General features: G+C 36.8%; 1 protein-coding gene across 2 annotated transcripts in view; it reads left to right on the forward strand.

Moving 5' to 3' along the window:
* Positions 1-27,166, forward strand: part of CEP41 (centrosomal protein 41) — a 41,872-nt gene extending 14,706 nt beyond the window's left edge. The window contains exons 2-11 of one of the 2 annotated variants that reach the window (XM_072964476.1): positions 7,043-7,245; positions 11,242-11,289; positions 15,529-15,590; positions 16,521-16,590; positions 22,071-22,215; positions 23,875-24,026; positions 24,421-24,488; positions 25,512-25,626; positions 26,096-26,311; positions 26,977-27,166. In XM_072964476.1, the coding sequence (XP_072820577.1) occupies positions 7,101-7,245; positions 11,242-11,289; positions 15,529-15,590; positions 16,521-16,590; positions 22,071-22,215; positions 23,875-24,026; positions 24,421-24,488; positions 25,512-25,626; positions 26,096-26,311; positions 26,977-27,125 (1,170 nt within the window). In that variant the 5' untranslated portion in view covers positions 7,043-7,100 and the 3' untranslated portion in view covers positions 27,126-27,166. The remainder of the gene's footprint in view (positions 1-7,042; positions 7,246-11,241; positions 11,290-15,528; positions 15,591-16,520; positions 16,591-22,070; positions 22,216-23,874; positions 24,027-24,420; positions 24,489-25,511; positions 25,627-26,095; positions 26,312-26,976) is intronic. The other variant, XM_006202293.4, reaches the window with a different exon arrangement.
* Positions 27,167-27,788: the final 622 nt, after the last annotated feature.

Raw genomic sequence — 27,788 nt, forward strand, 5'->3', positions numbered from 1 at the left:
TTAAATGTTTTAAATGAATCACACTTGCAGATTCTGTTTCTTGGGAACTTTCTTTCAAACATTTTCATGCTGTACAGATATTTATCCTTGCAAATATCCTGTTTGATGGGAGGTAAAAAATGTTATCTCTGTTTTTGAGGGGAAGGATGTTTTAGTCCAGAGATACTGTGATTTACTTAAAGTTCAATAAAGAGATAGAACTAGGATTTGTATGCAGGATGAGGAAGTTGATATTGCAGACCTGGTGTTAATTCCTGTGTACTGCCTCTTTGGCCATGCTGTCCCAGGATTTCTTCCAGCCTCATTTCTTCTACCACAAGTGCCTTTAACTTCTCCATCTCTACCTATCGCCCCTTAATTGCAACTGTGACCCACCCTTCTCAGATAAGTTATCCTGTGAGGGAAGTAATTTGATTAAAAATGCTGTATTTTCTCTGAGCATTGCAAATAACATTTTAAAGACTAATGTAAAAGAATGCATTTCTTTTGGAAACATTTTAAAATTAAAATTTGTAAGAGCTGAGGTCTTTTTTCAGATATATAGATTTGTCAATAGCTTAATTTTTTTCCCTCCTGCAAATTGAATTGGGTTCTATCAATAAAACCCCATTTATTTCTCTTCAGTTCCTCAATTCATAACTAAAATTTGACTTAATAATGGAACCTGAAATTAATTTCAGTTTTTTTGACATTGAGATCTTTATACCTGCTTTTTATAATTCAAAGTAATTACCTGTATCTTTTTATATCATGAGATTTTTAAACTAGTGCTTTTGCTAATTAAACTTTTTATTTTGAAGTAATTGTAGATTCACATGTAATTATAAGAAACAAAACAAAGATTCCATGTACTCTTCACCCAGTTTCCAATAGTAATATCTTGGAAAACTATATTGCAATATCACAACCATGATATTGACATTGATAAACACAGTCTGGATACAGAACATTTCCATGACCACAAGGATCTCTCACATCCACTTTCCATCCTCACCCACTCCTTAGCCCCCTGACTACCATTACTCTATTCTCCGTTTCTATAATTTTGTCATTTCACAAATGGGAGGTAAAAAATGTTATCTCTGCTTTTGAGGAGGAGGAATAAAAGGAATCATACAGTGTGCAGCTTTTTCGATTGGCTTTTTCACTCAGCAAATTCTCTGGAAATTCATCCAGGTTCATGTATTAGTAGTTCGTACCTTTCTATTACTGAGTAGTGTTCCATGGTATGAATGCACCAGAGCTTAACCGTTTACCTGTTGAAGAACATCTGGATTGTTTCTACTTTTTTACTATCAGAAGTAAAGATGCTATAAACATTCATGTACAGATTTTTGCGTGAATATAAGTCTTCATTTAGCTGGGATTAATGCCCAGAAGTGCAATTGCTGGGTTGTATGGTAGTTGCATATGTCATTTTTTAAGAAACTGCCAAACTGTTTTCCAGAGTGGCTGGACCATTTTACATTCCTGCCAGCAATGTGTGAGTGATTCAGTTTCTCCACATCCTCACTGGCATTTGGTGGTGTGGCCATTTTTAATTTTAGCCATTCTCCTGGATGTGTAGTAGCATATCGTTGCCCTTGTGATTTGCATTTCCCTAATGATGTGGGATGTTGAATATCTCTTCATGCGCTTATTTGCCATCGTTAAGTCTTCTTCAGTGACATGTCTATTCATGTCTTTTGCCTGTGTTCTAATTGGATTGTTTGCTTTTTAATTGAGTTTTGAGTGTTCTCTATATATCCTAGCTATTAGTCCTTTGTTGGATACCTGGTTTGCAAATAGTTTCTGCCAGTCTATAGCCTGTGTTTCCACCTTCCTTCTAGGGTCTTTCAAAGAACAAAAGTTTTTCATTTGGGTGAAGTCCAGTTTATCAGTGTGACCTTTTATGGATCATACTTTTGTTGTCAGGTCTAAGAACTCTTTGCCCAGCTTAGATCCCAAAGATTTTCTGTCATGCTTTTTTCTAAAAGTTTTATAGTTTGAAGTTTTACATTTAAGTTCATGATACATTTCAAGGTAATTTCTATATAAGGTTTAACTTAGATTGAGATCAACTTTTTGCTATGGTTGTCCAATTGCTCTAGCACCATTTGTGGAAAAGGTTATCTTTCCTCTGTTGAATCGTGTCAAAAACCAGTTGGGTGTATTCATGTGGATCTGTTTCTGTTCCACAGACTTATGTGTCTGTCCCTCTGCCAGCCTTGATTATTGTAGCTATATAGTAAATTGGATACTTAAAATTGGTTAGACTGATTATTCCTACTTTATTTTTCTTTATAAAATTATTTCATCTACTCTAATTCCTTTGCCTTTCCATGTAAATTTTAGAATAATCTTAATTACATTTGTAAAAATATTGCTTTAGTTTTGATAGGAGTTGCATTAAACCTGTCTCATCAATTTGGGAAAATTTGACATGTTAATATGTTAAGTCTTACAATCCATTAATGTACTATGTCTCTCCATATATTTGAATATTTATTTCTTTTATCGACATTGTATAGTTTTCAGCATATAAATCCTATACATGTTTTGTTAGGTTTATACATAAATATTTCCTTTTTTGAGCAATTATAAATGGTATTGTATTTTTAATTTTGGTGTCCATGTGTTCATTCCTACTATATAGAAATATAGCTTATTTTTGTATATTTATCTTATATCCTGAGACCTTACCAAAGGAGTTTTTTCAGTAGGTTCCTTGGGCTTTTCTCTGTAGACAATCATGTCGTCTACAAAAAGGAAGTTTTATTTCTTCCTTTCCATTCTGTTTGTATTTATTTCCTTTTATCGCCTTATTGCACTGGCTAGAACCTCCAGAACTATGTTAAATAAGTGTGGTTAGAGAGAATATCCTTGTCCTTTATCCAAGTCTTAGTGGGAAAGCATTCAATTTTTCATCATTAAGGATAATGTTAGTTACGTCAGGTTGAGGAAGTTTTCCACCTATACCGATTTTTCTGAGAGTTTCTGTCATGAATGACTGTTGAATTTTATCAAATGCTTTCACTGCATCAGTTGATATAATCATATGATTTTTTCCTTTAGCTTATTAATATAATGGACTATATTGACATTTTAAAATATTGTAGTAGTTTTGCATCTATGGAATATACGTCACTTAGTCAGGGTGTATAATTCTAATTATACATTATTGAATTCTGTTTACCATTTCATTAAAGACTTTTGTGTCTGTGTTCATGAGGGACATTGGTTTACAGCTTTCTGTTTGTTTTTTGGATTGTCTTTGTCTGGTTTTAGTATCAGAGTAATACTGACCTCATAAAATGAGTTGGAAAGTGTTCCCTCCTGTTCTGTCTTCTGGAAAAGATTATGTGTTATTGATATTAATTCTTTCTTAAACATTTGGTAGAATTCTTCAGTAAAATCATCTGAGCCTGGAGATTTCTTTTTTGAGAATTTTAAAATTTGGAACTCAGTTGTTCTGTAGTTATGGGGATATTCAAATTATTTGTTTCATATTGGGTGAGTTTTGGTCATTTGTATTTTTTGAGGAATTAGTACATTCCATCCAAGTTTTCAGGTTTATGTGTGTGGAGTTGTTTGTAGTGTTCCCTTTTCATCCCTCCGATGTCTGCAGTGTCTGAGGTGACAGCCCCTGTTTCATTCCTGATGTTGGTAATCTGCGGCTTTTCTTTTTTCTTCACTACAGGTTTGTTCATTTTATTGATTCTTTCAAAGAACTAGCTCTTGGTTTCATCAGTTTTCTCTTTGCTTTTCTGTTTCAAATTTCATTGATTTTGCTCTTATCTTTGTTAATGTTATCTTATCTTATGTTTTCTTCCTTCTGCTTGCTTTGGATTTGTTTTGCCCTTGCTTCTAGATTCCTGAGGTGGGAGTTCAGATTACTGACCTAAGACTTTTCCTCTTTTTTAATGCATGTAGTTAGCGCTATAAATTTCTCTCAGCATTGATTTAGCTGTGTCTCACAAATTTTGATATGTTGTATTTTCATTTTCATTCAGTTCAGTGTATCTTTTTACTTCCCTTAAGACTTCCTCTTTGATCCATGGATTACTTAGAAGTAGGTTGTTTTGTTACAAGTGTGTAGAGATTTTCCTGTTATCCTTCTGTTATGGACTTGCAGGTTGAGCCCATTGTTGTTACAGAATACACTCTGTATATTTTAATTTTTTAAAGTGTACTGATACTCATTTTATTGCCCAGGATATGGTCTATCTTGGTATATGTTCTACGGGTACTTGAAAAGAATGTATGTACCCATACTTTTGCTTACTCTATTCTTTCTTTTTTCCTGATGTTCCAAGTCTCCTTCTTTTATTTTTTTTAATTAGAGAACTTCCTTTAGCCTTTCTTTAGGATAGGTCTGCTGGTGACAAATTCTCTTAGTTTTCCTGCATCTGAGAATGTCTTGATTTCCCTTCATTTCTGAAGGTTATTTTCTCCAGGTATAGGATTTGGGGTTGGCAGTTCTTTTCTTTCAGTGCTTGAAAAATATTGTGCCACCTTCTTCTGATCACTTGATTTCTGATGAGGAATCTACTTTTATTCAAACTGTTTTTCCCATACAGGTAAGGTGGTAAGGTGTTTTTTCTCTTGCTGCTTTCAGGATTTTTTTCTATAGTTTTCAAAAGTTTAACTATGATATGTCTTGGTGTGAATTTCTTTGGGTCTGTCCTGTGTGGAATTCATTCAGCTTCTATATAAATTTGTAAGTTTATATCACTTGCCAAATTTGAAAAGTTTTCAGCAATTATATCTTTTAGTACATTTTTAGTCCCAGCCTCTTTCTTCTCTTTCTGGTACTATAAAGGCATTTCATCACAGCCCAACGAGGATGCAAATCAAGGCTCCCCATCTGGCCTTTGCTGACAGGTGAGAGTGGGACATAGCTTCTTGGGCAGTGTGGCTGGAATAAGGCAGTTATTGTCTAATAGTTTTCTGTGTTGCTGTCCTTTGGCTGGAGACAGCAGGCTTTTGTTAGGGATTTTTTTTTTTTTTTTTTGGTCTGTTCATTGGTATTTCTGGGTTGCTGGCTTCTTCAGCTCCAGGTCTAGGGTATTTGAAGCAAAAAACAAACAAACAAACACACACCCAGGTAACTCAACTGTCATGTCATTTCTCAGATCTTGAGGTCCCTAGTCAGTCTGCCTTCCTCTCTCTAACTATCAGAGTCTTCTTATGTTTATTTTATGTATAATATCCAGGAGGGTTTGTTTTAATTCAATCATTTTTCTAAGTGGTGTGTTATTTTTTTAATTGAGGTACAATTTACATACCATAAAATTCACCCTTTAAAAGTGTACAATTCAGACATTTTTAGTACATTTCCAAGGTTGTAAAACCATCACCACTATCTAACTGCAGAATTATTTTTATCATCCTATGAAGAAACCCCATACCCAAAGCAATCATTTCCCACTCCTTACTTTTACCAGTTCCCGGTAACCACTAATCTACTTTCTGTGTCTATGAGTTTGCCTCTTCTGAACATTTCATATAAATAGAATCATACAATATGTGACCTTTTGTGTCTGGCTTCTTTCAGTGAACATAATGTTTCAAGGTTCATCATTGTTGTAGCATTTATCAGTACTCATGCATTTTTATTGTCAAATAATATTCTATTATATTGATATTCCATGTTTTGTTTATCTGCTCATCATTTGATGGCCATTTGGTTTGTTTACACTTTTGGGCCATAACGCTGCTAAAACATTACTGTACAAGTTTTTGTGTGAACGTATGTTTTCATTTCTCTTGATTATATACCTAGGAGTTGAACTGTTGGTCAGACAGTTAATTCTGTATTTAATTTTTTGAGGAACTGCCAAACTGTGTTCCAAAGCAGCTGCACTTGACATTCCCACCAGCAGTGTAGGAGGGCTCTTTTTCCTCCACATCCTCAACAATGCTTGTTATTGTCCATCATCTTGATTATAGTCTTCTTTGTGGGTGTGAAGAGGTATCTCATTGTGGTTTTGATTTGCATTTTCCTAATGAGTAATGATGTTGAGCACCTTTTAATGTGCTTCTTGGCATTTATGTATCTCCTGTGGAGAAATGGCTATTCATATCATTGGCCTGTTTTTCAGTTGGGTTATTTTTCTTTTTATTATTGAGTTATAAAAGTTCTTTTATGTACTCTGGATAGTAGATCCTTATCAGAAGTATGGTTTGTAAATATTGTCTCCCATTTTGTGGGTTGTGCAGGGATTTTGTTGTACTTAGCTGGAGGAGTGGAGAAAAGTACACCCACCTCACCTTCCTGGAAGCAGAAGTCTCCCAAACTAGCTTTGTAATACCTTTGGAAGTGACAGAGTTTGCTTCATTGCTTAAAAATCAATGTATTTTAAAGTTAGTGTGGGAGAATTCTTATTCTATTGTTCAATTTTTTGTTTGTTTGTTTCAAATTTAGAAATTATTTTAAAGTCAAACTAGGGGAAATATTTTCATCTTTTTCTGTGTGTTTTTGTGACTTACTTGCCAGTGTATTCAGTACAGTGGCCTGTGGGTTATATGCCAAGGTATAGATCACTTTAGCCCTCTGGATCGCCTTCAGGGCCTGAGACAGCCCAGACCTCAGTGTTTTGTCTAGATATTATCACTTACATATGTGTGCCGGAGGTGAAAAGTGTGAGGAGTCCTGGGTAAGAAAACACTACAGTGACTTTAAAGGCCAGGTCCGAGTAAGGAACTCCCACCTGTGGTATGTTTTTAAGCTCTGCAGTCAGAGCAGTGGAAACAGGCACAGGAACGAGTGAGCATTTCTCATTTCTAGGCTAAATAGATGGGTCTTTAATCTTTTCTTACCAAACAGTGAGCAATTCAGAGTTTATTACAAGAAATCAAGAATTTCGTGGCATCTCCTGTCTTCACCCAAATCACCTTCTACTGAGTTCTTCAAACACTGATACCTTCTTCCTGGGTAAAGATTGTTTTTTATTTCTATCCTTCTGACTCTACTTCTGTTATAAACTCAAACACCAATGTAAAGCCATGGCTAGAAATATCCGAATTATTTTGAACTTCAAATATTTCTTTTGTTCCATAGGTGCCTGAGTGTATCTTACCAGCTCCCCATCATTGCCAGACTGTGCCGTGAAAGGATTATGCTTCCGATGAAATCCCTGACGGCGTTTTGTTCAGGCTCCGCTGCAGGGTTCTCATGTATTCTCAAGCACCCTCTCTGGGTTTCCGTTCCACAGCACTGCAGGCTGATTAAGGGACACTTTCCAAAGCACAGGCTCTCCCTTTGTTAGTCTCCTACACTCTTTCATTGCTGGCATTATGCTCTCATTTCAGTCTATATTCAATCTAATTTCAGATTTCTTTAGCTTTTTAAAACTCTATAGACTTTCCCCATTCAGTCTTTTCTAGCCTTATTTTTATTTTAAAAAATTCGTATTACTTTTCTTACCTCCATACAAACAAGTCATTTCCTTTTTTGCTTCTTTAGTCTTTACTTTCCTGAATATCTGCTAATAGCCTTGATCTTAAGCACTCCAACTCATTACAGACTAGGTACTCTTCATTTTTATTTGGTATTTAATTCTGTTTCTTATGTCAAAGGAAGAAACGTATGTGAAAGCCTTTTACAAACCAGAAAGCACTATGCGCTCGTATAACGTATTGAGATTAACAAAGGACCACTGTGCCTCTTTTCACGCTTTCTGCTCCTTCTGAGCCAAAAGAACTTCTCCATAGAGGAGGGAAATATTGAAGAAAAATAAAGCAATGGAGTTGTCTCTTAGCAACTGAGTTCATGCCTTATAAATCTTACCTACTTTAGATTACTGCTGCTCAAAATCACTTGCTTTTCTTACTGGCTCAGTACAAATAATGTTACTAAATTATAGGAAAACAAAGCAAAAAATCTAATGAATGAGTCACTCAGTTCATCAATTGTGCTCTCTCTTTGCTTAGCACTATTGATATAGTTGAGTTGTCTCTTTCTCTTGATTCTAATTGTAAAACTTTTTTATACATCTTAGGTTGCAACTTAAATTATAAACTAAGTAGAAGCTAAATACCACCGTATACATTTCTAGGTTACTTGAGTCCTGAAACACTATGGGTCATATAAGTGGTACATAACATATACGACCTATATATGAATCAGTTTGAGTTCAGCTTAGAGAAAATCAAGTGTCCAGAAACACAAACCAAATTGGGGTGTGGTTATTTACATTATAAAATAATTCGTTGTAAGGATTCTTCAGATAGTAGAGCTTCATAGTATATTTCATCTAGCAAGTATTTCTGAGTGCCTCCTATGCTAGACAATGGAAGGGATAAAGATTTCTTCTGTGTGTGTGTGTGTGTAAACAGTCTTGGGCTTTCGGTATAATAAGGTAGATAAGACTTGCACACAAAATAACGGCAGTACAATGATAAATGCCTTGTGAGTGGTAAGCCGAGTGCTGCAGAAGCTCAGAGGAGGGAAAGGTCACTTCCAGCTGTGTGAGCTATTATGATTACATGGGCAAGGTGACATGTTAGAGAACTGAAGACTAACAGAGAGTTTGTCAAGTTTAGTAATTAAGGCAAGATTGAAGAGGTAGGAAAGATGTTGGCGCCTTCAGCAGTAGACCAAGGAGTTTAAACTTTAGTCAGTAAACAATGGGGAGCCACTGACTTTTTTTTTAAATCTTATCTAAGAAAATGTTTCTAGCAGGAATGTGTAATTTCAATTGAAAAAAATTGGTCTGTTGGTAGTCTTTTAGGCTCCTTACTTTTATATAAAACAAAGATGTGTGAATAAATAAGTCAGTTATAGGATTGATTCATTTGTATTCTTTTTAAAAGTTATTCAAAAAATTATTTTCAGATGAAATTAGATCCAGTAAGATAAGCTGCTTAGTTAAGATATAACCAGTATATGAAGTGGGTGTAAAATACCACTTTTCTTATTTTCTAAAATTATTTTTAGGGATTTTCTGTGTCAGCTGTACCCCGTCTCATTTCTCCAGTTGAAGCAGTGCAGAAATTCTCCATTTTCTCCCCCCTCCCCCAGCTTGGATGGAATGAATAGCTGTAATGAAAAGAGCTTCTTATCAATAGCCCTTTTAGACTTATTCTTAATTTTGCCAAATATTTGTATACCTCTGCAAGAGTCTTTCTCTGTCTTCTCTTTTAGTGGGAAAAACAAACAGTAGGAAGGACAGCCTACCTCACAGGGTCACTGAGAGGCTCTGCGGGTACAAAGGTGAAGCGCTGTGTCAATACTCTGAAAATGTTGATGACTGACTGAGAAATGGATTTTAGACACTTTGTTAGTGGAAACTACTATAAATTGGAAATGCAGTGTTTTAACAATAAAAACTATATAATGAGGTTGGCTACTGTTTCCCATGCATAGTGTGCCTCAAGGAATTTAGAGCATAAAATGGTTCCCACCTGCTACAGTAAAGGAAGTAACACTTCCTACATATTTACCTCACAGTGAAATCATGTTTTTAAAACAGCACAGCTAGAGAAGCTATGTGTTTTTGTGAGCCATATTAGCAACCAGGAGATTAGGAATACTAATCTGACTTGCTTGCAGTTACTTGCAGTTACTAAGTTGCTGTGTCACTGAGCAAGTCAGTAATCCCTTTTTGTACCTTAGTTTTCTGACGATTCTGGGAGGAAGCTCAAAGCTTCTCTGACCAAAGCAAACTAAGCGCTGTAATCAACGACATGGCACTATAAGGGACTCGGGAACGTGTAACCAGAAGCTACTGTGTAAAACAGCACAAGAATAAGACTGGGGGATGCTGAACAACACACCACTGGCCCTGCCTTCTTTGCCTGCTTGCTGACCAGTCAAGCTCCTGCCTGAGTACTGAGTTGCTGGGGAGAGGGGTGTGAGGCTGAGGAGCTCACCGTGGAGATCTCACTACTTTCCAGGTCAATTCCAACCTGAAGAACCTAGAAAAGCTCATGTTTGGTTCTAATACTGGTCTTTAGTGCTATTTGGACCTCTTCTGAGATGTTCCCAGTATCTGTCTTGAGAAGGCTGGGGCCTTCTGAGCACCCCTGACAAATGTCATGTCTCTCTGAGCTTTGGAAGGATATTGTCTGGATCCAGGACTATACTAAGTCCTATTTTTTGGTTCTGATTTAGGGACTGTGTGTCTTTAGATGAAAAAAAAATTTTTTTAACTCAGTGGAGTTTTATCCCATGATGAATTTATGGTAAAGATTTAATAATAGCAAAAGACATAAGTTATTTTTTTGAAAATGTATTTTGGGTTTCAGAGCAAGAACTTTCTTTCTCTGCTTCACCTAAACATGAAGGTTCAGAATAGTACTTGAAAACACAGTTCATGCTATTAATTGGAAGCATTTCTTTTGTCTGAAGTTGGGACTGAATCTGACTAGCTCCTATCAAGGTTTAAGTTAGAAGCACAAAATCAGAAATGAGGTTTTGAATGGTTGATTTTTCTTGTTGTTGTTACACCTTTTAGATGCCAGATAGAGCTTGCTGTGCTGAATTGAATCAAATCGAGCATGCTCAGTAAAAAATAATAGCCCCTGGCTTGAGAACTAGACTTTAGTTCATTCGGAAGCCAGAATGATCCTGGCCCAGTTTTAATGCGTGAAAACTCTCCAAACCACCTTGGCTAGAAAGTAGTGTTGTAGAACCAGGCTGTAAAACATGAGGGCTGGGGACTCTCCACGGTGGTGGGAATCTGCTGTCATTTCTCAGCAATCAGATCCTTGGTGAATGTGGTGTGCAGACTGTGTGGTCTAGTTTAGGCTGCAACAGCAGCACAAATAGTGGGACCAAGTTCAGGAAACAGGAGGAAACCACAGAGACTTAGCAGAGAGGAAGGGGTTGCTCGGGTGGGCACCATGGCACATTTTAGACACTCAGAGGTCACTGCTCTTTCTCTTCCTCTGCATATCTTCCCCACAAAAAAACGTATGGGGGGTGAGGGGGATAAAGAAGGAAAGCTTTAACTCAGAAAGAAAAAAAATTACATAAAGTGATCATTTTTACTGCCTGGGGGGAGTTCTTAATGTTTATTAGGTGTGCAACTCAGTTTAAACACGTTTGACCAAAACATTTCCCTTGATTCCTCCTCATCTTTTAGTGAGGCTGTATAATGCAAAAGACTATTTACCATGTCTGATCCATTTGTCTACTGTAATTTTGTAAGAACTGGATGGAAAGGCTCAGGGAACACTTGTACTCCATTCTGTTTTCACACTGTTACTCATTGTCTTCCATTAAAAGCATATCTAAAATCTTCCTTCTCTTTTTAGGTAACAGTATGACTAAATACATTGAGAAGCTAGAAGAGATCAAAAGAAGTGAGTAACTCTATTGATGGTTTGAGATAATGGAACCCTGTAGTTGTTCTATAAGTTGGTTATTAACAACCCAAACCACACTCTACAGCTGACACACACGGAGAGCTATGGGAGTCAGGTGAGCCTGGCAGGTGCCTAGACGGATGTGGGAAACACTGTGTGCCATTCTGGTCAGCTGCTAAGATCATGGTCTCTGGGTCTGAGTTCTGTCTGACTTAGATCCTGTAGGAGATATTAACGTGGAGTGACCTCTAGTTAAATAGTGAGAACCCAAGCTTCTGGTTTCATTGTACAGCAGTCTTATGACCTTTATTCAAAGTACTTAATCTTCCCTATTTTCTTATTTTCTCTATACCTGAGATAGGAGTAATAATATCTCTCTTATTTCATAACATTCTTTTAAGTATAAATTCAACAGTATTCATGAAAGACTTAGAGGTATGAGAAAGAAACAGCTTATTCTTAGAGTAGTGTTATGTATTATAAATTCATTGCAGTCTGCTTTCTTTTAATTAAAAATCGTATTTCATGCACACCCTTTTTCAAAACTAATCTTCAGCAAAGATAGCCTACCAGTCATTGAGTGCATTGCCCTTGCACAAAATCATAATTTTTCAGTCTGTGTCCAAAACAGCTGTAAAATGTACACATCTAGGCCAGCATTCGAGAAGAAGTAGGAACATCTATTTTCTAAGATGGATTTGCTCATAGCTTCAGGAAGAGAACCCAGTGCTAGGGGAGTATTGAGCTAATGGCAGTAAGGAGGTGCTCTGATTGATAGCAGTTCAGGACTTAGCTCTGGTAATATACCTCTTCTGGGAAGAGAATATTACAAATCCAGAATTCACCAGAACTTTTATTTTTACACAGCAGACCTTTTAATTTAAATGATAATGTTTCTGTTCTTGTTGAATTGCTGCAGTATTGAGAAACCCCGGACAATAGATGTGGGTGCAGGAGCAGCTTCGTGCCAAATGTGTTATTTGCCACGTTCAGCTATACAAGGGCTAATGCTGTAGACATTTGTTTTCTAATATATAATATCAGTGTCCTTTTCTTCTTACATATTTTATAATATGTTTATACATTTTATGCTACATATTTAAATGTTATATATATATATATAATGTTACATTTTAAATATATTTTAAGTGTATATTAAAATTTTAAACCGTGAAAAAAAATCTTGTCTACTCACCTACACTTCATTGTTGTCGTCCTTAATTCATCCATGGCAGGCAAATTTCAGCTGGCCTGCTTCTGTTTTGGTTTGTAGCCTCTTCCACCTCCTATCCATTGGTAGTTGGGTGTAAGCTCACCTGTCCACACCAAAATTTGTCCCATAAAAATTGTCCTGTTCCACCCAGATTGCTGAAACCCTGTCTAAAACATTTCTTAAAAGCACAGTGTTGTTTAATATCTAAACTTTAAATGGAGCTTATCTCCCAAAAGAAATACCTTTGGATTAAAGTCCTTGAAAAGGCTTACTTCACCTTCCCTCTTTAGAAGTTGTGAGCTTCCTTTTAGTAAGACAGGAGGTTCCTCTCACCTTGTTTCACATGCTTTGTGCTGATTCCCTGACTACAGTTACTTCAGATTCTGGTTTGGGATCTACATTTTGGGAGATATTTCCTTCTTTTTTCCCATCTTCTGTTGTAGATGTTCTTTTGGGTCAGAAGGGAGGAGAATATTGCCTTGTTTTGTGACACCCTAAACCCATCACTTTTCTCAGATTACCTTAGATGCCATGTCTTTCTGTGAAATCACAAACCTTGTCCTGTTACTTCCTTTGATTTGTCCTCCACTGTGAGCCCAACTTCCCTTTGCTAATAACGTGTTTTAACAGAACACTGAAAATGCAGAATTCCTTTGTAATCTGAATATTCTTTCAACTCAGCCTGGAGAAAATAGACACTCTATGTCTATTGACTGTTTACAAAGCCCATTCTTGGCTGCTCGTGGTTAGATGACACTAGTTGGACCCAGTGTGAAACATCCTAGATAGTCAGGTCTCTGTCCTTCCAGTAACTCGAGAGAGACAGACTTAGACTCCACTTACTGGAGAAGCAAAACTTGATAACATATCTGAAACTAGGATGATTTGTCTCCATCACAGAGTTTGGGAGAAGCTACAGTAGCAAAAGCTCCATTCTTAAAGCTCAGTTTGCCCTTGCAAGGACAGACTGACAGAGCTTTCCAAGTCATCCTTTTTATAAAATTTAAAGCTTAACTTACTGTAAAACGTCTAGTTTGGTCTTTTATCTCTGAGTAATAATGTCAGAAAGTCCTAATGATGGCTGTCCTTCTAAACCAGAACCAGGTATGTAGAGTTCAGGCTCAAATGTGCAGTGGGATTTCTAGTGCTTATGAGAGGACACTAGAAATGTCAATCATTAGAAAATAGCAGAGCCTGTTTTTTTGTTTAAGGTAATTTCTATTTAAAGGGGGTTTTAATGTGTACATTTTGTACTTAGAATGTGAAGAATTGGAGAAGTATTTCAGACTATGCAGTGATACCAAAAGATGTCAGTGGATAGGTGCCACAGTGCAAACTACTTGGAAGCTGTTAATTGTTTTCATTGGCTGATTTATTGCCATTTTGATTTACATAAATGACTTTTGGTGAACAAGTTGGTGGCAATTGAGAGGAATACTGTAGTTTTTCACTTGCACTTTTTAAAGCTTCTGCTTAGTTTATTTGAATCTGCATCCTGGCGGGTTTTAGACGCTCCTTTGCATCTAAGTGTGTTAACTTGTTGTATCCAGAAGCTGCTATTCTAAGACTTTTCTAGAAGTAATGGTCAGTTTTTAGCCATATTGCTCTCTTCAAGACATTTTAGAACATAAGAAGCTTTAATTCCCTGTAAAAAGGAGTCTTGATATATTTATAGAAGGCTTGTTTTTAAGGTAGTATTTCCTGACTCCGAGTTGTAAGGTGTTTGGTAAACCAAGCTAACATTATCCTCCAAAGTAGCTGTCCAGTCTGTTCTGGGTTTTTTTTTTTGAAAATTCATGGAAATGATTAGTAACACCAGGTAAATAATCTTAAGTGCCTTTAATCCTTTCCTTTGTTGCTAGGAGTCTTGGTTTATGAGACAGTAAAGGCCACAATAATTATCCAGCTAACCTTCACTAATTCTGAAATAATGAGGCAGTATTTAAAGAGTCATGGACACCAATATACAAACCTAGAATAGGAGTGAAGGGTAAGGGTGGGTGGGAGTTCAATGCTGAGAACTCATCAGAATTGGCAGTCACTTCCAGAAAAGTTTAGGGAAGCCAATTTTTAACATGCCTCCACGGGGTAAATAATAGATAAAGTGCGATTGGCTAAATTAAAAAAAAACTGTTTAATATGAAGAATTGTTAATATAAACAAGTGCAGGAGTACCTCCATTTGAGTTGTCGTAGAACTGTAAAGACAGCTGATTAAATATTGATGTTTTAGGTTGATTTTTATTTTGTTTTAATTGTGGTTTTAAAAAAAAACACATAATATTTACCATAACCATTTTTAAGTGTACAGTTCAGTAGTGTTAAGTATATTTACTTTGTTGTACAATAGACCTTCAGAATTGGTTCATATTGCAAAAATTGAATAGGTTGATTTTTATTGAAGTGGAGTTGAAAGAAAACTGATACAAGAGATTGTGAGGACCCAGCACTTGCGCCCAGCACTGTACTCTAGGAAAAAGAAGTAGGGGGTTGTGCTGTGTCTCTAGCATAGTTTGTAACCTCAGGAATAGAACTGTTCTCTTTTCGGGGCAGAGATGGAACAGTGGGGTGTAAATGTCTTACCAGCTCTTGACCTAGGGCAAGTCAGCTTCTCTGGGTCTCTGTCCTCATTTGTAAAATGCAGATGTTTCTTCCCTGCCTGGTTCTGAAAAGGATTTAAAGGGCTTATTAAAATACATGCCATACACTATGGTCAAAGTAGATATAGCATAGTAAGGAAAATGGTAGATGAATAAAATAAAGGCAAGGGGTAAAATCACTAGACCCCAAAAAGATAGCTTATAAATTCAACTTTTGGCCAAAGCAAAGGGATAAATGAAGAGATGATACAATACCTGCGAGACTTAATTCTGAGAATATTGTAAGGATCAAATGAGATAATACTTGTAAAAGCATATAAATAACTAGAAAAATATACCGTGTAACTTGATGGCTAGAAAGAATTAATACCTCTAAGAAAGCAAAATAAGCCTGGAAAAATATTTGTCCTATCCTGCTTTTCAGATTATAGATACAAAAAAGATGAGCTTTTCAAGAGACTAAAAGTTACAACTTTTGCCCAGCTGGTAAGTTTAATGATCTTTCATTGGCGTAAAGACTGTCTAATTTGTGCTGCTTTGTGAGTATTTCTAAATTCAACTCTAGGCAAAGTTTGCAGAGGGGTTTCTTCTCATTCTTTATATTTCACCTATGAGAGGACTAACTGGTATGAAACTTTTCTTTTTTCTTTGATAAGAATTTTATAAAGTACATTCTGCTTTTTAATCATCAGATTTGTGGTTTAGGTTTTATTTTACCTTGTCCATTTAATTTGGTATTTAGAATCTAGAATTCTGGATTCTTTATTGTTTGGACATTTTTCCCTGTGGAAACCAACTGATCTCCTGTCTATGACGAGCTCTTTCTCCAAGTCTTTCTACCATGGGCTATTCTGTTACTTTGGGAAAGTCACTTTCTTCTTTCATTTGAATATTAAGGACAAGTGTCTCTCTGGCCCCCAAACAAGGGTTCCAGCGATGTAACTCTGGCTGGATCATGGATCTCATGAGCTAAGTTGTGAAAAGGCCTTTAAAAACTAATCAATATATTCATAATTACATTTATTTCTTTATTGCATGAAGAATTGCTGATACAAATCTGTTATTGTAAGTATTGCATTTTCAAGAAATAGCATGTTATGTTGGCCCTAGACATATGTATGAATACAGTTTTAAACTCTTATTTATGTTTCTTGTCCAAAATTATCCTTTTGGTCTTTTAAGTTTATTGTGTAATGTTTTAAACAAGTCTTTTCTTCTGGAATGAGCATCTGTGATGTAATTACCACCCCTAAATTAAGGAGACCTGCGATTTAGTCTCTAATTGAGGACACTGACAGTGTCTTAAAACAGGAGATCTTTGATGTTTGATATTTCCTTGTCTTTTGTAAAAGACAAAATTCCCTCTGTTTAAAGACAAACATACACATCTACACATTTCATTCTTATTTCTATCAGGTCATCCAAGTTGCTTCCCTATCTGATCAAACACTGGAAGTCACAGCTGAGGAGATTCAAAGGCTAGAAGGTAATAAGAATTGAGGATGTGAGGAAAATAATGGATTGACCATATGACTGAAGTACTCACCCTGTGTTCACAGGGATGTGGGACTTTGATATATTTATTTGTAATTAGATTGTTACTCTCTGAGAAATGCTATCTGGTGCTTTGTTAATTCTTATTTCTTTTAAAAAGCGATCTGGTTTTCTGGCTGTAGCATTTATACTCTTAAATGTTTTAGATGTGTTTAATATACTAATTACTTATTTCCAACAAATAGTTTTAGTGCCTGCTGTATACATAAAGGTTACAGAACTAGGTGCTATGAGACTAAAAAGATGAATAAAATGCAGCTCTGCTTCCGCGGAGTTTGTAGCCACGAGTGTGCACGTGCACATAAGTATGTGTGTCGGGTGGGGAAAATGATAAACACAAAATTATTAATTTGGCAGAAATTCATAATGGAGGACTGGAAGGAAACCGTCATTTGTTGAATATATATTGCTCGGTACTTCACGTGAGCTTTCTTATTTAATCTTCTCAAAAGCTCTAGAAGGAAGGTATACTTTATGGATGAGAAGCCCAAGCCTCAGAGGTTAAACTACTTGTTCAAGGTGACATAGCCAGTAAGGAATGGACATAGGATACAAATCTGTGTGTCTCTGATAGCAACCAGTGTCCTCTCACTGCCTGTATTGCATCCTTCAGGGGTTCTGCAATGTGCCTTTCGAGAAATACGGGGTGCCATGAGAGTTCCGTATTTTCTGGTTAAAAAACTGAGGTAGGCTTCCTCCAGGCTTTTGAGTTGGGCCCCCTTTACGGGTAGAATCTCAACAGGTGCAAGTTAAATGTGAGGCTGTTTCAGGCTCAGGAGCACCCCGAGCAAAGGCACGGAGAAGCAGCAGCTCCAAGCTTGTTTGAGGATTCGCATAATCCTGTCTGGCTGTGGTCTGAGGGCAGAGTACGTGTAGGGGTAAGAGATAAAGCTAGAAAGATAGGTAGGCACCAGATTTCCTTTCGTAAATACCAAGTTGAAAAAGAAAACCTCTTAGGTGTTCTCTCATGAAAAGAATTCACAGAGTTAAGGTCTTTATTTCATCCTGAGGTACTCAGCTGTCAATGTGTGACTGTTTATTGAAGGGGAATGTGTTTTGTTAAGGTTGATGTAGGCCAGGAATTTGACTTTTGATTTCAAGACAAGTTTCTCAGGAAGTCTGAACACCGGGTTTGTACAACTTAACTGTCATTTCCCTGGGCTTGTTTTTGTTAGAGAGGATAAAGAGAATCTGAAAAAGACAGGAATTTATCTTTGACGGATGCCTCTCACACGGCAGAAAAATAAGGGCTCTTTGTAATAGAGATAATTGAGTCTTCTCATACAACACTCCCAATTTTAACCTGGTTATATAAGTACCTGGATTTGGTCCTTTAATTCATTGTTGAGATGGCAACACCATATGGGCACATGCAATTTTCTCTTCTGAGATAAATTTGCACAGCAAAATAGGCTCTTGTAAAGTAGGACACCATAATGTGTGAGTAATATTAGTGTTTTTCTAGTGCTCTACACAGAATAATAACTCACTCAGGAATGCCTGTAGGACAGATTGTGTGCATATTGTCTATCTTTGAAGGAATAAAAAAAATCTCCTTTTACAATGTTTATTGTCTTTTCCTGACTTAAAAGTATATTTCTAGAAAATTAGAAAACTGTAAAAAACATATAAAGAAGAAAATTAAAATAATAAACTGTATTAACAGTTTGGTCTATTTTCCCTACCCAAATCCATACTCTTTGTATATATTTTTTTATTATGGTGTTTTCAATTAACGTTTTATCAAGCACACTTCCCTATGTCATTAAATAGACTTCATAAGTTTAATTGTCATATAATGTCTGTCCTTTGGATATGCCATCATTTATTTAATCTCTTACTGTTGGGCACTGATGTTTTTCTAATTTTTCATTTTTATAAAATAATGCTGTAATGTAAATACATAAATGTTTGTATGGTTCTCATTATTTCCTAAAGATAAATTGCTGCAGATAGTCCAAGGGTGTAAACATTTTAACATACTCAGTGATGATTTCACATTATTTCCAGAAAGGTTCTACCTGTTTGTATTCTCACCAAGCAAATGAGAGAGGGGACTCATTTCTCTCCATCCTAGCCGATGCTGAATGAGTCTCGGTTTCGTAAATATTTTCCAATTTGATGGATCTGAAATGGTATCTAATAGTTTTATTTTGAATTTCTCTGATAGTGTTACTGAGCTTCGCATGTATCTGTTGGTCATACATATTTCTTGTTTTGAGGACATTATGTGTCCTTTCCCATTTTTTTCTAATGGAATTACTTACTGATTTATAAAAGCCTTATATAATTATGATATCTTTATCCACTGAAAACCAAGATAGCCTTGAAAATAAATAAGAAAAATCTTTACTTGATAATTTGGAACAATTCCCAAGCAGTATTACTAAGTAAAAATAAAACAATAACAAAATAAACAGCAAACCAAAATGTAAAACAGTATGAATAGCATTCTCTTGGATATGTAAAAAGGGGAGGAAATAAAATATATGCAAAATATGTAGTTGTTTCATTTCTGGAAGGAGACAGAAATATGTTAAGGGGGTTTCCTTGGGGGAGGAGGCCTGAGGGCCTGCAGGTCTGGAGTGGGAAGAAGACTTCCTGTCCATATTAACAATTTTATCTTGCTTGCGTTTTTACCTTGCGCGCATGATCCTTCTTCTATTAAAGAACTAATTTCAAAACTCTTAATAAATTAAGGATATTAGCCTTTTCTCATTCATATATATCACAGATATTTTTCCTAATATGTTATTCACCTTTTAATTTTCTGTGTGTTGGTTTTTGACATATATGAGGTTTGCATTTTTTACATGATTAAATCTATTGGCCTTTAATGCTGTATTTTATTGCTTTAGATTCATAAAATCCGAAATAAGATATTAACTTATGTTTTCTTCTATCAACTTGGTTGGTTGTTGTGGGTTTTTTTTCTACATCAATCCATCTGTTATATATTTTGGTATATGATGTGAATGGCTTATCTAAATTTGATTTTTTTAGATAGTTGACAGATTATCCCAGCACCATTTATTTAATAGTTCTCCCTTTACTCATTGATTTCTGATGTTACCTTTAACATACATTAGATTTTTATATATATTCTAGGATTTGTTTCTGTATTCTTTATTATTTTCCATTGTTTTGGTTATGGTTCTGCATTGTTTTGATTATTTACCTTTTTAATATATGTTACTATTTGATAAGGCATCATCTTCAAATTACATTGCTCTCTCTCTCACTCTGTCTATATATATATAGGTATATATATACACATACATTTTTTTCTCTTCTCATCTTTAAAATCATTTTAAGCTTTTTTTAAAGCCCACTAGGATTTGTATTAAGGCTAAACACTGAATTTGGAAAAGACTAACATCATTTCACTTTTAGTCACCAAGTAACGAATATGCAATGTGTGTCATTCTCTTAGTTCAGGTCTTCTTTAATGTCCCTAAGTAAAATTTTTGTAAGACCTATAAAGGACTTATAAGTTTTTACAGGTCCTTTGCATTTCTTAATAGGTTTACTTTCTAGGAAAGTATATTTTATATCTGCAGTTGTTACTGTAAATGAAATGTTCTTAGTGTTAATTTCTAATTGGTATATAGGAAAAATATTTTGTTAGCAGTTTATTTAATCTAATCTATTTATCTTGTAAATAGGTCATTTTTATAATTAACCTTAAAATCTCGATTATTTTTATAATCTAACATATTTATTTCCCTTAGTCTCATAAAGTTCTCTTAAAGTTTCTAGGTATATTACATCACATGCAAATTAAAATTTAAAATCTTCTTTAATATCTAGGTCTCTTATTTCTATTTCTTCTCTCATTGTGCTAACCTGGTTAGAACAGCAAATTCTCAAACTTTCTGGTATCAGTCTCCCTCTACACTCAATTTTTGAGGACCTCAAAGAGTTTTGGCTTATGTGAATTATCTCTCTTAATATTTAAGGTATTAAAAATTTAATTTAAACTGAGAACTTTAAAAATTTAAACTGAGAACTTTAAAAATATTTATTTACTATTTTACTTAAAAATAACAATACTAAACCCATTATAAACATAAATAACATATTTGTATGCAAAATAGCTATATTGCCAAAATAAAAATATATAAGGAGAATGACAATGTTTTACAATTTTTGTAAGTCTTGTTAATGTCTGATTTAATAGAAGACAGCTGATTTCCATACCTTCTGCATTCAGTCTGTTGCAATATGCTCTTTGGATTGAAGTACATGAAGAAAATCTGGCCTCCCACAGATCTGTAATTGAAAAAAGGAAGAATATTTTAATAGCCCTCTCAGATAATTGTGGATATTTTTCTTTGATACTACATCAACACCTGGTGACTGGTAGCGTCTTAAAGGTTAGCTGTAGTGTAGAATCTGAAACTCTATTAATGAAGCTTTCATACTCAGTTACAGTAAACCCATTGGTCTTTCTTGCATTCTGAATGAATCTTTTACCCATTTATGATTTTATAACATCGCTCATTGGTCATTTGGAAAATATTGGTTCACTGAGTTATGAAGATCTTCCAAATGTTGACAAACTTCATTACACAATATCAAAAAAGTCACATTTATTAACCTCAACACCTGTCTTATCAGAAAAGTCATTAAGACAGGGAATCAGTCAAGCTTTTGATGGCAGTTTCCAAAATTCAGATTTTTGTTCGAGATTTAATCATTGCAACAAATACTATTTCATCAGTTGTTTTCCTTGAAATGAGAAGTTCTCTTGTATGATTTTTGAGAGTGTATCTGCCATATGCAAAAATCTAAATAACCATAGTTTTCCTGTCAATTTTTCTTCCAAGTGAAAATGATGTTCAAGGCAAAAGCAGCCTACTCACACTCATAATTTTCCTTGAGACACTGGTATGTAGCAAACATGCTGTATGTGGATTCTCCGTTTCATCACACAGAGTCTTAAAAAAGATGTGTACTTAAGGGTGAGATTTAATAAAATTATTATTACTACTTCAGTCAGGGACTTTTAAAAATATTATTGCCATATTTACTAACTGTGGGTGGGTGTGTACTGATGAAAAATGCAATAATTACTAATAAAACTTAGTACCTCTGCCCTGATTCTTGCCAGCCATTTCATCCACCATTTCTTTTGCACAGTAAGTGCAAATATCAACACGGTAAAAAAGACAAATAACATCTTAATATTATTATGAAAATAATTCTCATCTTGCAAATCCCCTGAAAGGGTCTTGGGGACTCCTGGGGTCCACAGACTACATTTTGAGAGTCTATATATGTTAGAACTTAATAATTTAATAACGGTGATATGATTTCCTTTTTTTTCCACCTAATTTCAATGGAACTGCCTAAAAAGAAAATACAGATTCTGAAGTTAAATTTACTTACTTATTTATTTGCAAATTTTAGACAATGGTTCTGCAACTTCAGACCCTGATGCTGAAATCACTGCCAGGACCAACGGGAAAGGGAGCCCCGGGGAGCAATCGCCAAGCCCCGTCCAGTTCATAAACAGTGCGGGAGCCGGGGACTCCAGCCGCTCAACACTTCAGAGGTGCTCTCATCAGATTCGTGTTTTCACTGCACTTTACCTTCATTAATCTAGATACCAATGTCAGTGATTTAATTACCTTAGAAACAGATTGGCAATAGTGAGGTCCCACATTTTCAGCCAAGCCCTTCTATTTTCTCTTTATATAAATGCCACCTCCTGAGTCTGTTCACAGCATTCTTAGTTAATGTAAGGATATATTTGATAGGAGAGCATTAATTTTCACTCCTCAACTCCATTCTTCTCAGCCTTCCTATACGCAAGTTTGCTATCAGGACTTAGCTTTACAACCACTATCTTTTGACTCAGGGAGTTTGATTCTCCCCTCTCCTCTTCTGTCTGCTGCAGCTTATAATTACCCTGTCTAGAATCAGAAGAAAAATAGAGTGCCACACGTAGTGCTCTGATATTAAATAGGCGCAAAGGAGAGTGAAAGCAGCCTTGGTGTCAGTTCTCCAACTGCACATGGCAGTTACATGATGCAATGATTTCTCACAGTATTCATTGCTGATTATAAGACAGGGCTGATTTTCAGCACATATCCATCCCTTCTACTAGAGAAGCCAGTTCTAACAGAGAAAGGATTGCTATCATTAATACCAATATTATTATTTTTATAACCTTCTGTGCAAGGACTCTAAAATTGCATTGAAAACAAGCCACACCAACAAGGCTTCCATTGAAGATTCAGTTTCGTGAGAAATAGTTTCTTCTCCTTTGGTTCAACAAAATACGCACTATATGACATACAGTTGTGTTTATTGGATTTAAAGGCAGAATTTGACTTGCTGTGATGGGAGAGGAACTGTTGCTACAGACTGATCTGTGGTTTGGCATATGTGTCTTCCTATTTGCCTAGGAAAGTGATCATCATCTTATTCCAATGCAGATATTTCACTACTTGCCATTTTGTTCATAATACCTATTCTTCTTTTTTCTCTGATTCATGTTTTTGCCACATTTTGCCTATATTAATATGGTGAGCAATTTTAGTGATTTTATGACCTCAGAAACAGAACTGTCAGTGGTAAACGTCCTCATTTTAATCCTAGTTTTTATGAATGCCACCAAATCAAAAGCCTCTTCAGCGTCAGTGTTGTAACCTATAAAATGGAAGTGAGTACAGATAAACTATTGAAAACATTAATGTTCAAAATCCATATTGGATAGGTCACTGTATAAGTATATGAAATATATTAAAACACCATTGTTACTTTATATTACATATATATAGAAATGCCTCCATTTTTCCTGTCCCATCAAGTTTATTCTTTCCTCTTTTGCTCTGCTTTCCTACACTCATCAGAAATCCATTGGATTAACTGTCCGCCTCTTTCTTTCTCTGAACTCCCTTGTTGCTGGAGGCAGCATGCACCTTACAGTTTCTACCCACTCAGCCATGCTAATGACCTAACATACATTCTCTGAAGGTAAGTATGGACAGTGGGTCCCCTCCTTGGGGTCCATTGTGATCAAACAGGAATCCATCCGTAGGATCTTGTATTCAGAGGCAGAACTGAGACCCCATATCCATTTTCCTTTGTCTCTGAAGTATCTTTTGAAAAGACAGTGAGCACTCTCTCACTGTTCTGAAGAAGCACATTTGACCTTTAAGCCACCAATCCCTGACCAGTGTCTGCTGACCTCCTTTTTCACTTGCAGCGTCATCAGTGGTGTTGGGGAACTGGATCTAGACAAAGGGCTTGTGAAGAAAGCAGAGCCCAACACCAAAGACAAGCCTTATCCCGACTGCCCCTTCCTGCTGCTAGATGTGCGAGATAGAGATTCTTACCAGCAGTGCCACATTGTTGGAGGTAAGAGAGAGAAGGCTTTATAGTGTCTCCTGCCAAGAACAGAGCCCATTTTTGAGTCCAGGCAGGCTTGCACCAATCCCATGGTCAGCAGTTAAGGAAACCGGAGCCGGGTGCATTCTGGGAACCTGTAAGTTGGCTCTACCATATTCTCTGAGAGGCTGATGACATTCTCAGAGGGCTTAGGGGCCCAGTGCTCAACGTCAGAAATAGTGAAGTGAAGCTTCGTATTTTGTTCCATGTCCTGTTTCTTTTCTTTCACAAAAGTATTTAGGTTTATAGCTAGTTGATTTTGAAAATATGTTTATTTTAACTCTTAGACTTTAAAACAACTGGGAATTGGAGCCAAGTTGTACTGAGAGCTGCAGACTTCCTAAGCTTTTTCTTCTCTTTGCAGCTTACAGTTACCCAATTGCAACTCTGTCTAGAACAATGAACCCTTATTCAAATGATATTCTTGAATATGTATCCTTTGTTGCATTTTTAAGGAGTTGGGTGGTATAAGGATTATAAGAATCAAACATATCATGCTCCTGGTAAGAAAACTCGTTGAAGGACCTTCGATATTAATTAGCTTATTTAGCATATTTTAGAATTTGGATCCTTAGCTGTTGCTGTGAATACTTCCAAGCAATCCTACAGTGGGCCAAAAAACATTAGGTTAAAGGTTACGATCCATTGAGAGTTAGTCCTAAGACTTTTTCCCCAGAAACTTTCCCAAGTAAAACATAAGGAGTAAGTTTTTTTCCTTCTATTTAAATTTTTTTCTTAACATTTAATTTTCGTGCTCATAAAAATCACACAAGTAGAAAATAATTTAAACACTGAAAAATATAAAAAATTAAATTGAATCTCCAAATAATTACACAATTGAACAAACTCTTACTATGTTTTTGTGCATTTATTCCAGACTATCTTCTGTATATTCTCTTTAACAAAGTAGAAACCATACTGTACACATAATTTAGTGTCTTGCTTTCCTACACTTCATATTACGAGGTATTTCCCCACACTAACACAAGCTCTTTGTATACCCTATTTGTGATGCAGTGTAATACAGCATCTTCAGATTTACTGTAATTTTCTAAACCATTCCTCTCTATTGGTCTTTTAGGTGGTTCCCATTTTTTTACTATTATAAATAAGGTTGCAGTGGACACACTGGGCATAAGAGTTTTTTTGTTTCCTCATCTGTAAAATGGAGGTGGTGATACTGACTCTGCAGAGTCATCCAGATAAAAGAGCCAGAGATGTAGTGTGTGTAACCAGTGCCGTCTTGGACATGGTAATACTAGTTTATAAAAGAAAAGGATACCAGCTTGTGTGGTTTCCATGACAAGAAAGAAATCCAGTACCCTCTAAAGAGGGGTCGTCTGATACTCCCTGAACTCGGAGAGGTGAACCTTGGCGGCTGTTGTTGCCCCGGGGTTTCTGTGTAGTCTAGGAGCATTAGCTTGGTGTGGTCAAACCTTAACTCACCCAACTCAGAAAAACGCCCACGGCAAGATCATCATCCTATACGACGATGACGAGAGGCTGGCCAGCCAGGCAGCCACCACCATGTGTGAGCGGGGATTTGAAAACCTCTTCATGCTTTCCGGAGGTGAGGAGGCTGATGCTGCTTAGGACTTGAGAGACAGATACTGGGGCTCACAGTCCTTCAGCTCCAGCCCTATCGCCTTTTTCCTCCCAGTGCTTAGAATTTAATGTTCTGGGAAGAGAGAAAACCATGCTGGCTGAAAGGAATCAGGAGTATGTGAAACTTCTGTCCGCTCCCTCAGCACATGTTTTTAATTCCTGAAATAATGATGTTGATGTATGGCCCTGTAAGAAAGCCTTAATGCTGAAGACTTGAGCTAAAGGATTTCTGGTGGAATTCTCAGAATCCCACATAACAACTGACAGACATCTTCTGGTATAATTTACTTAATGGTGAAGTAGTTAAGAAAGATTTCCCGTCCTCGTGTTGGCCTCGACTTGGAGACCAAAGATGAGACATGCAGGCTCCCTTCCAGGTTTGCCTTGGCCTCGCCAGGCTAATAGTGCTTTTTCTGATGATCTTCCACACCTAGGTCTAAAAGTCTTAGCTCAGAAATTCCCAGAAGGACTGATTACGGGTTCCCTGCCAGCATCTTGCCAGCAGGCCCTTCCTCCTGGTTCTGCTCGGAAACGATCCAGCCCCAAAGTGCCACCCCTACCAGCTGAGAATAAGTGGAGATTTACCCCAGAAGACCTAAAGAAGATAGAATATTACCTGGAAGAGGACCAGGGTCCTGCAGACAATCCTAGTAAGATATTTTGACCTTTAGAAGTAATGTTTTTTTTGTAGAACTTGAGGTTTGCAGCTTTGAACATCAACCCCATCATATGAAAAGCTTGATCTCTTGTATTCAGATTTTTAAAATATTTATGGGGGGAGGGGAATGTGCAGGTACTGTTTGTGATGAGGGGAGTGGAGGTGACCCCAGATTATGGCAAGAATTAGGCATTGCACACAGACATAGAAGAGAAGGTATCCGTCAAAGAGAGTTTGTATCTCAGGCAGAGTTGAGGGGCTAAGATTAGATTCCTTCTTGAAAAGTTTGTTTCCTTCCACTGCTTCTGGGCACGTTTAAACTCCTTCCAGCCTTTCCTTAAGCACACTGCGTTCTCTTTTTCCTCTAATCATTCCTGCACCCTTCTTTACAAAGAAAGAATGAAGGACGAGGTTGGTTGGGATAATGGAGAGGAAGGAAAGAAAAGCTATCCAGGTTTCCTTTCATCCTGGTCCCTTCCCCATCTTCTAGTTAGTCTCAAGAAGAGTGGGTTTTAGTCTAAAGTTGATGCTGAATAGGACTCCATTAGCTTAAACGTGGTTGTAGCATAAGACTTCATTACTTTCAAAGTGTACTTGGCAGATTGTCCCTGGAATCATTCTTGCAGCTCTGCTCCTTGCTTTTTTTGCTCCCTTCAGGCCGGCTGAGACAACCTCATGCTTCTGGAAGAGACTCCAAGGTTCCAGGCACCCGCAGCGGTCAGAACCTACCCACCGGAGGCCCTGCCGGCCACCCGAACCCCCGCTCCCTGGGCAGTGGCCACGTGCAAGGCAAACCATGGAAGTAACGACTATCTTAGTCAAATAAATGTTTCCTCTCCTTTCAGAACTCCTGAGCAGTCCCCAAGTTGGTCATTTTCAGAAACTGCTGCAGAGAAAAGACCACAACATGGGTGATAGGCTCCCTTTCCTCTTCCTGTTTCCAGCTCCTCTCCCACATCCGGCTCGGGAAGGATTTTTATGGAAAGCAGAGGCATGGCAGTCTCTAGTGTCCTCCATATTGTTTACAGAGTATTTAGGTCTCTGAAACTGAGTCGGAAAAAAAAATCTAATTATTTTAGGCTTTCTTTTTTTTAAATAAGGTCCAGCTTGTTTTGGTCTATGTCCTGCATTATTTTGTAAATACTTCAGGCACATCTAGTGTGTCCTTCCCAGCCAGTTCTTTTTCACTCAGTGTTCTTGGTTTCATGGAGGTTCTCCAGGTCGGCTTTGTAGAGGCCGTCCGCGGGGGTGCAGATGATTCCTAGCCCCCAGGCCCCCACCAAGTGTGGACCCACTGGCTGAGGAGCTCTTTTCCCAGCACCCGTTGCAGGCTCTGTCTTGAATTTGGAGGCTGGTGCCTGTGAGCATTGCTCAGTTTTAAGATGTAATAGCAGCTCTCACACTCCTCCTGACTAGACGTTTTCCTGGAGCCAGCGCAGGTGGTGATGTGTGCTCAGCTGCCTTCACAG

Source organism: Vicugna pacos, chromosome 7 (genome assembly GCF_048564905.1).
Source record: "Vicugna pacos chromosome 7, VicPac4, whole genome shotgun sequence".
Taxonomy (NCBI): Eukaryota; Metazoa; Chordata; class Mammalia; order Artiodactyla; family Camelidae; genus Vicugna; species Vicugna pacos.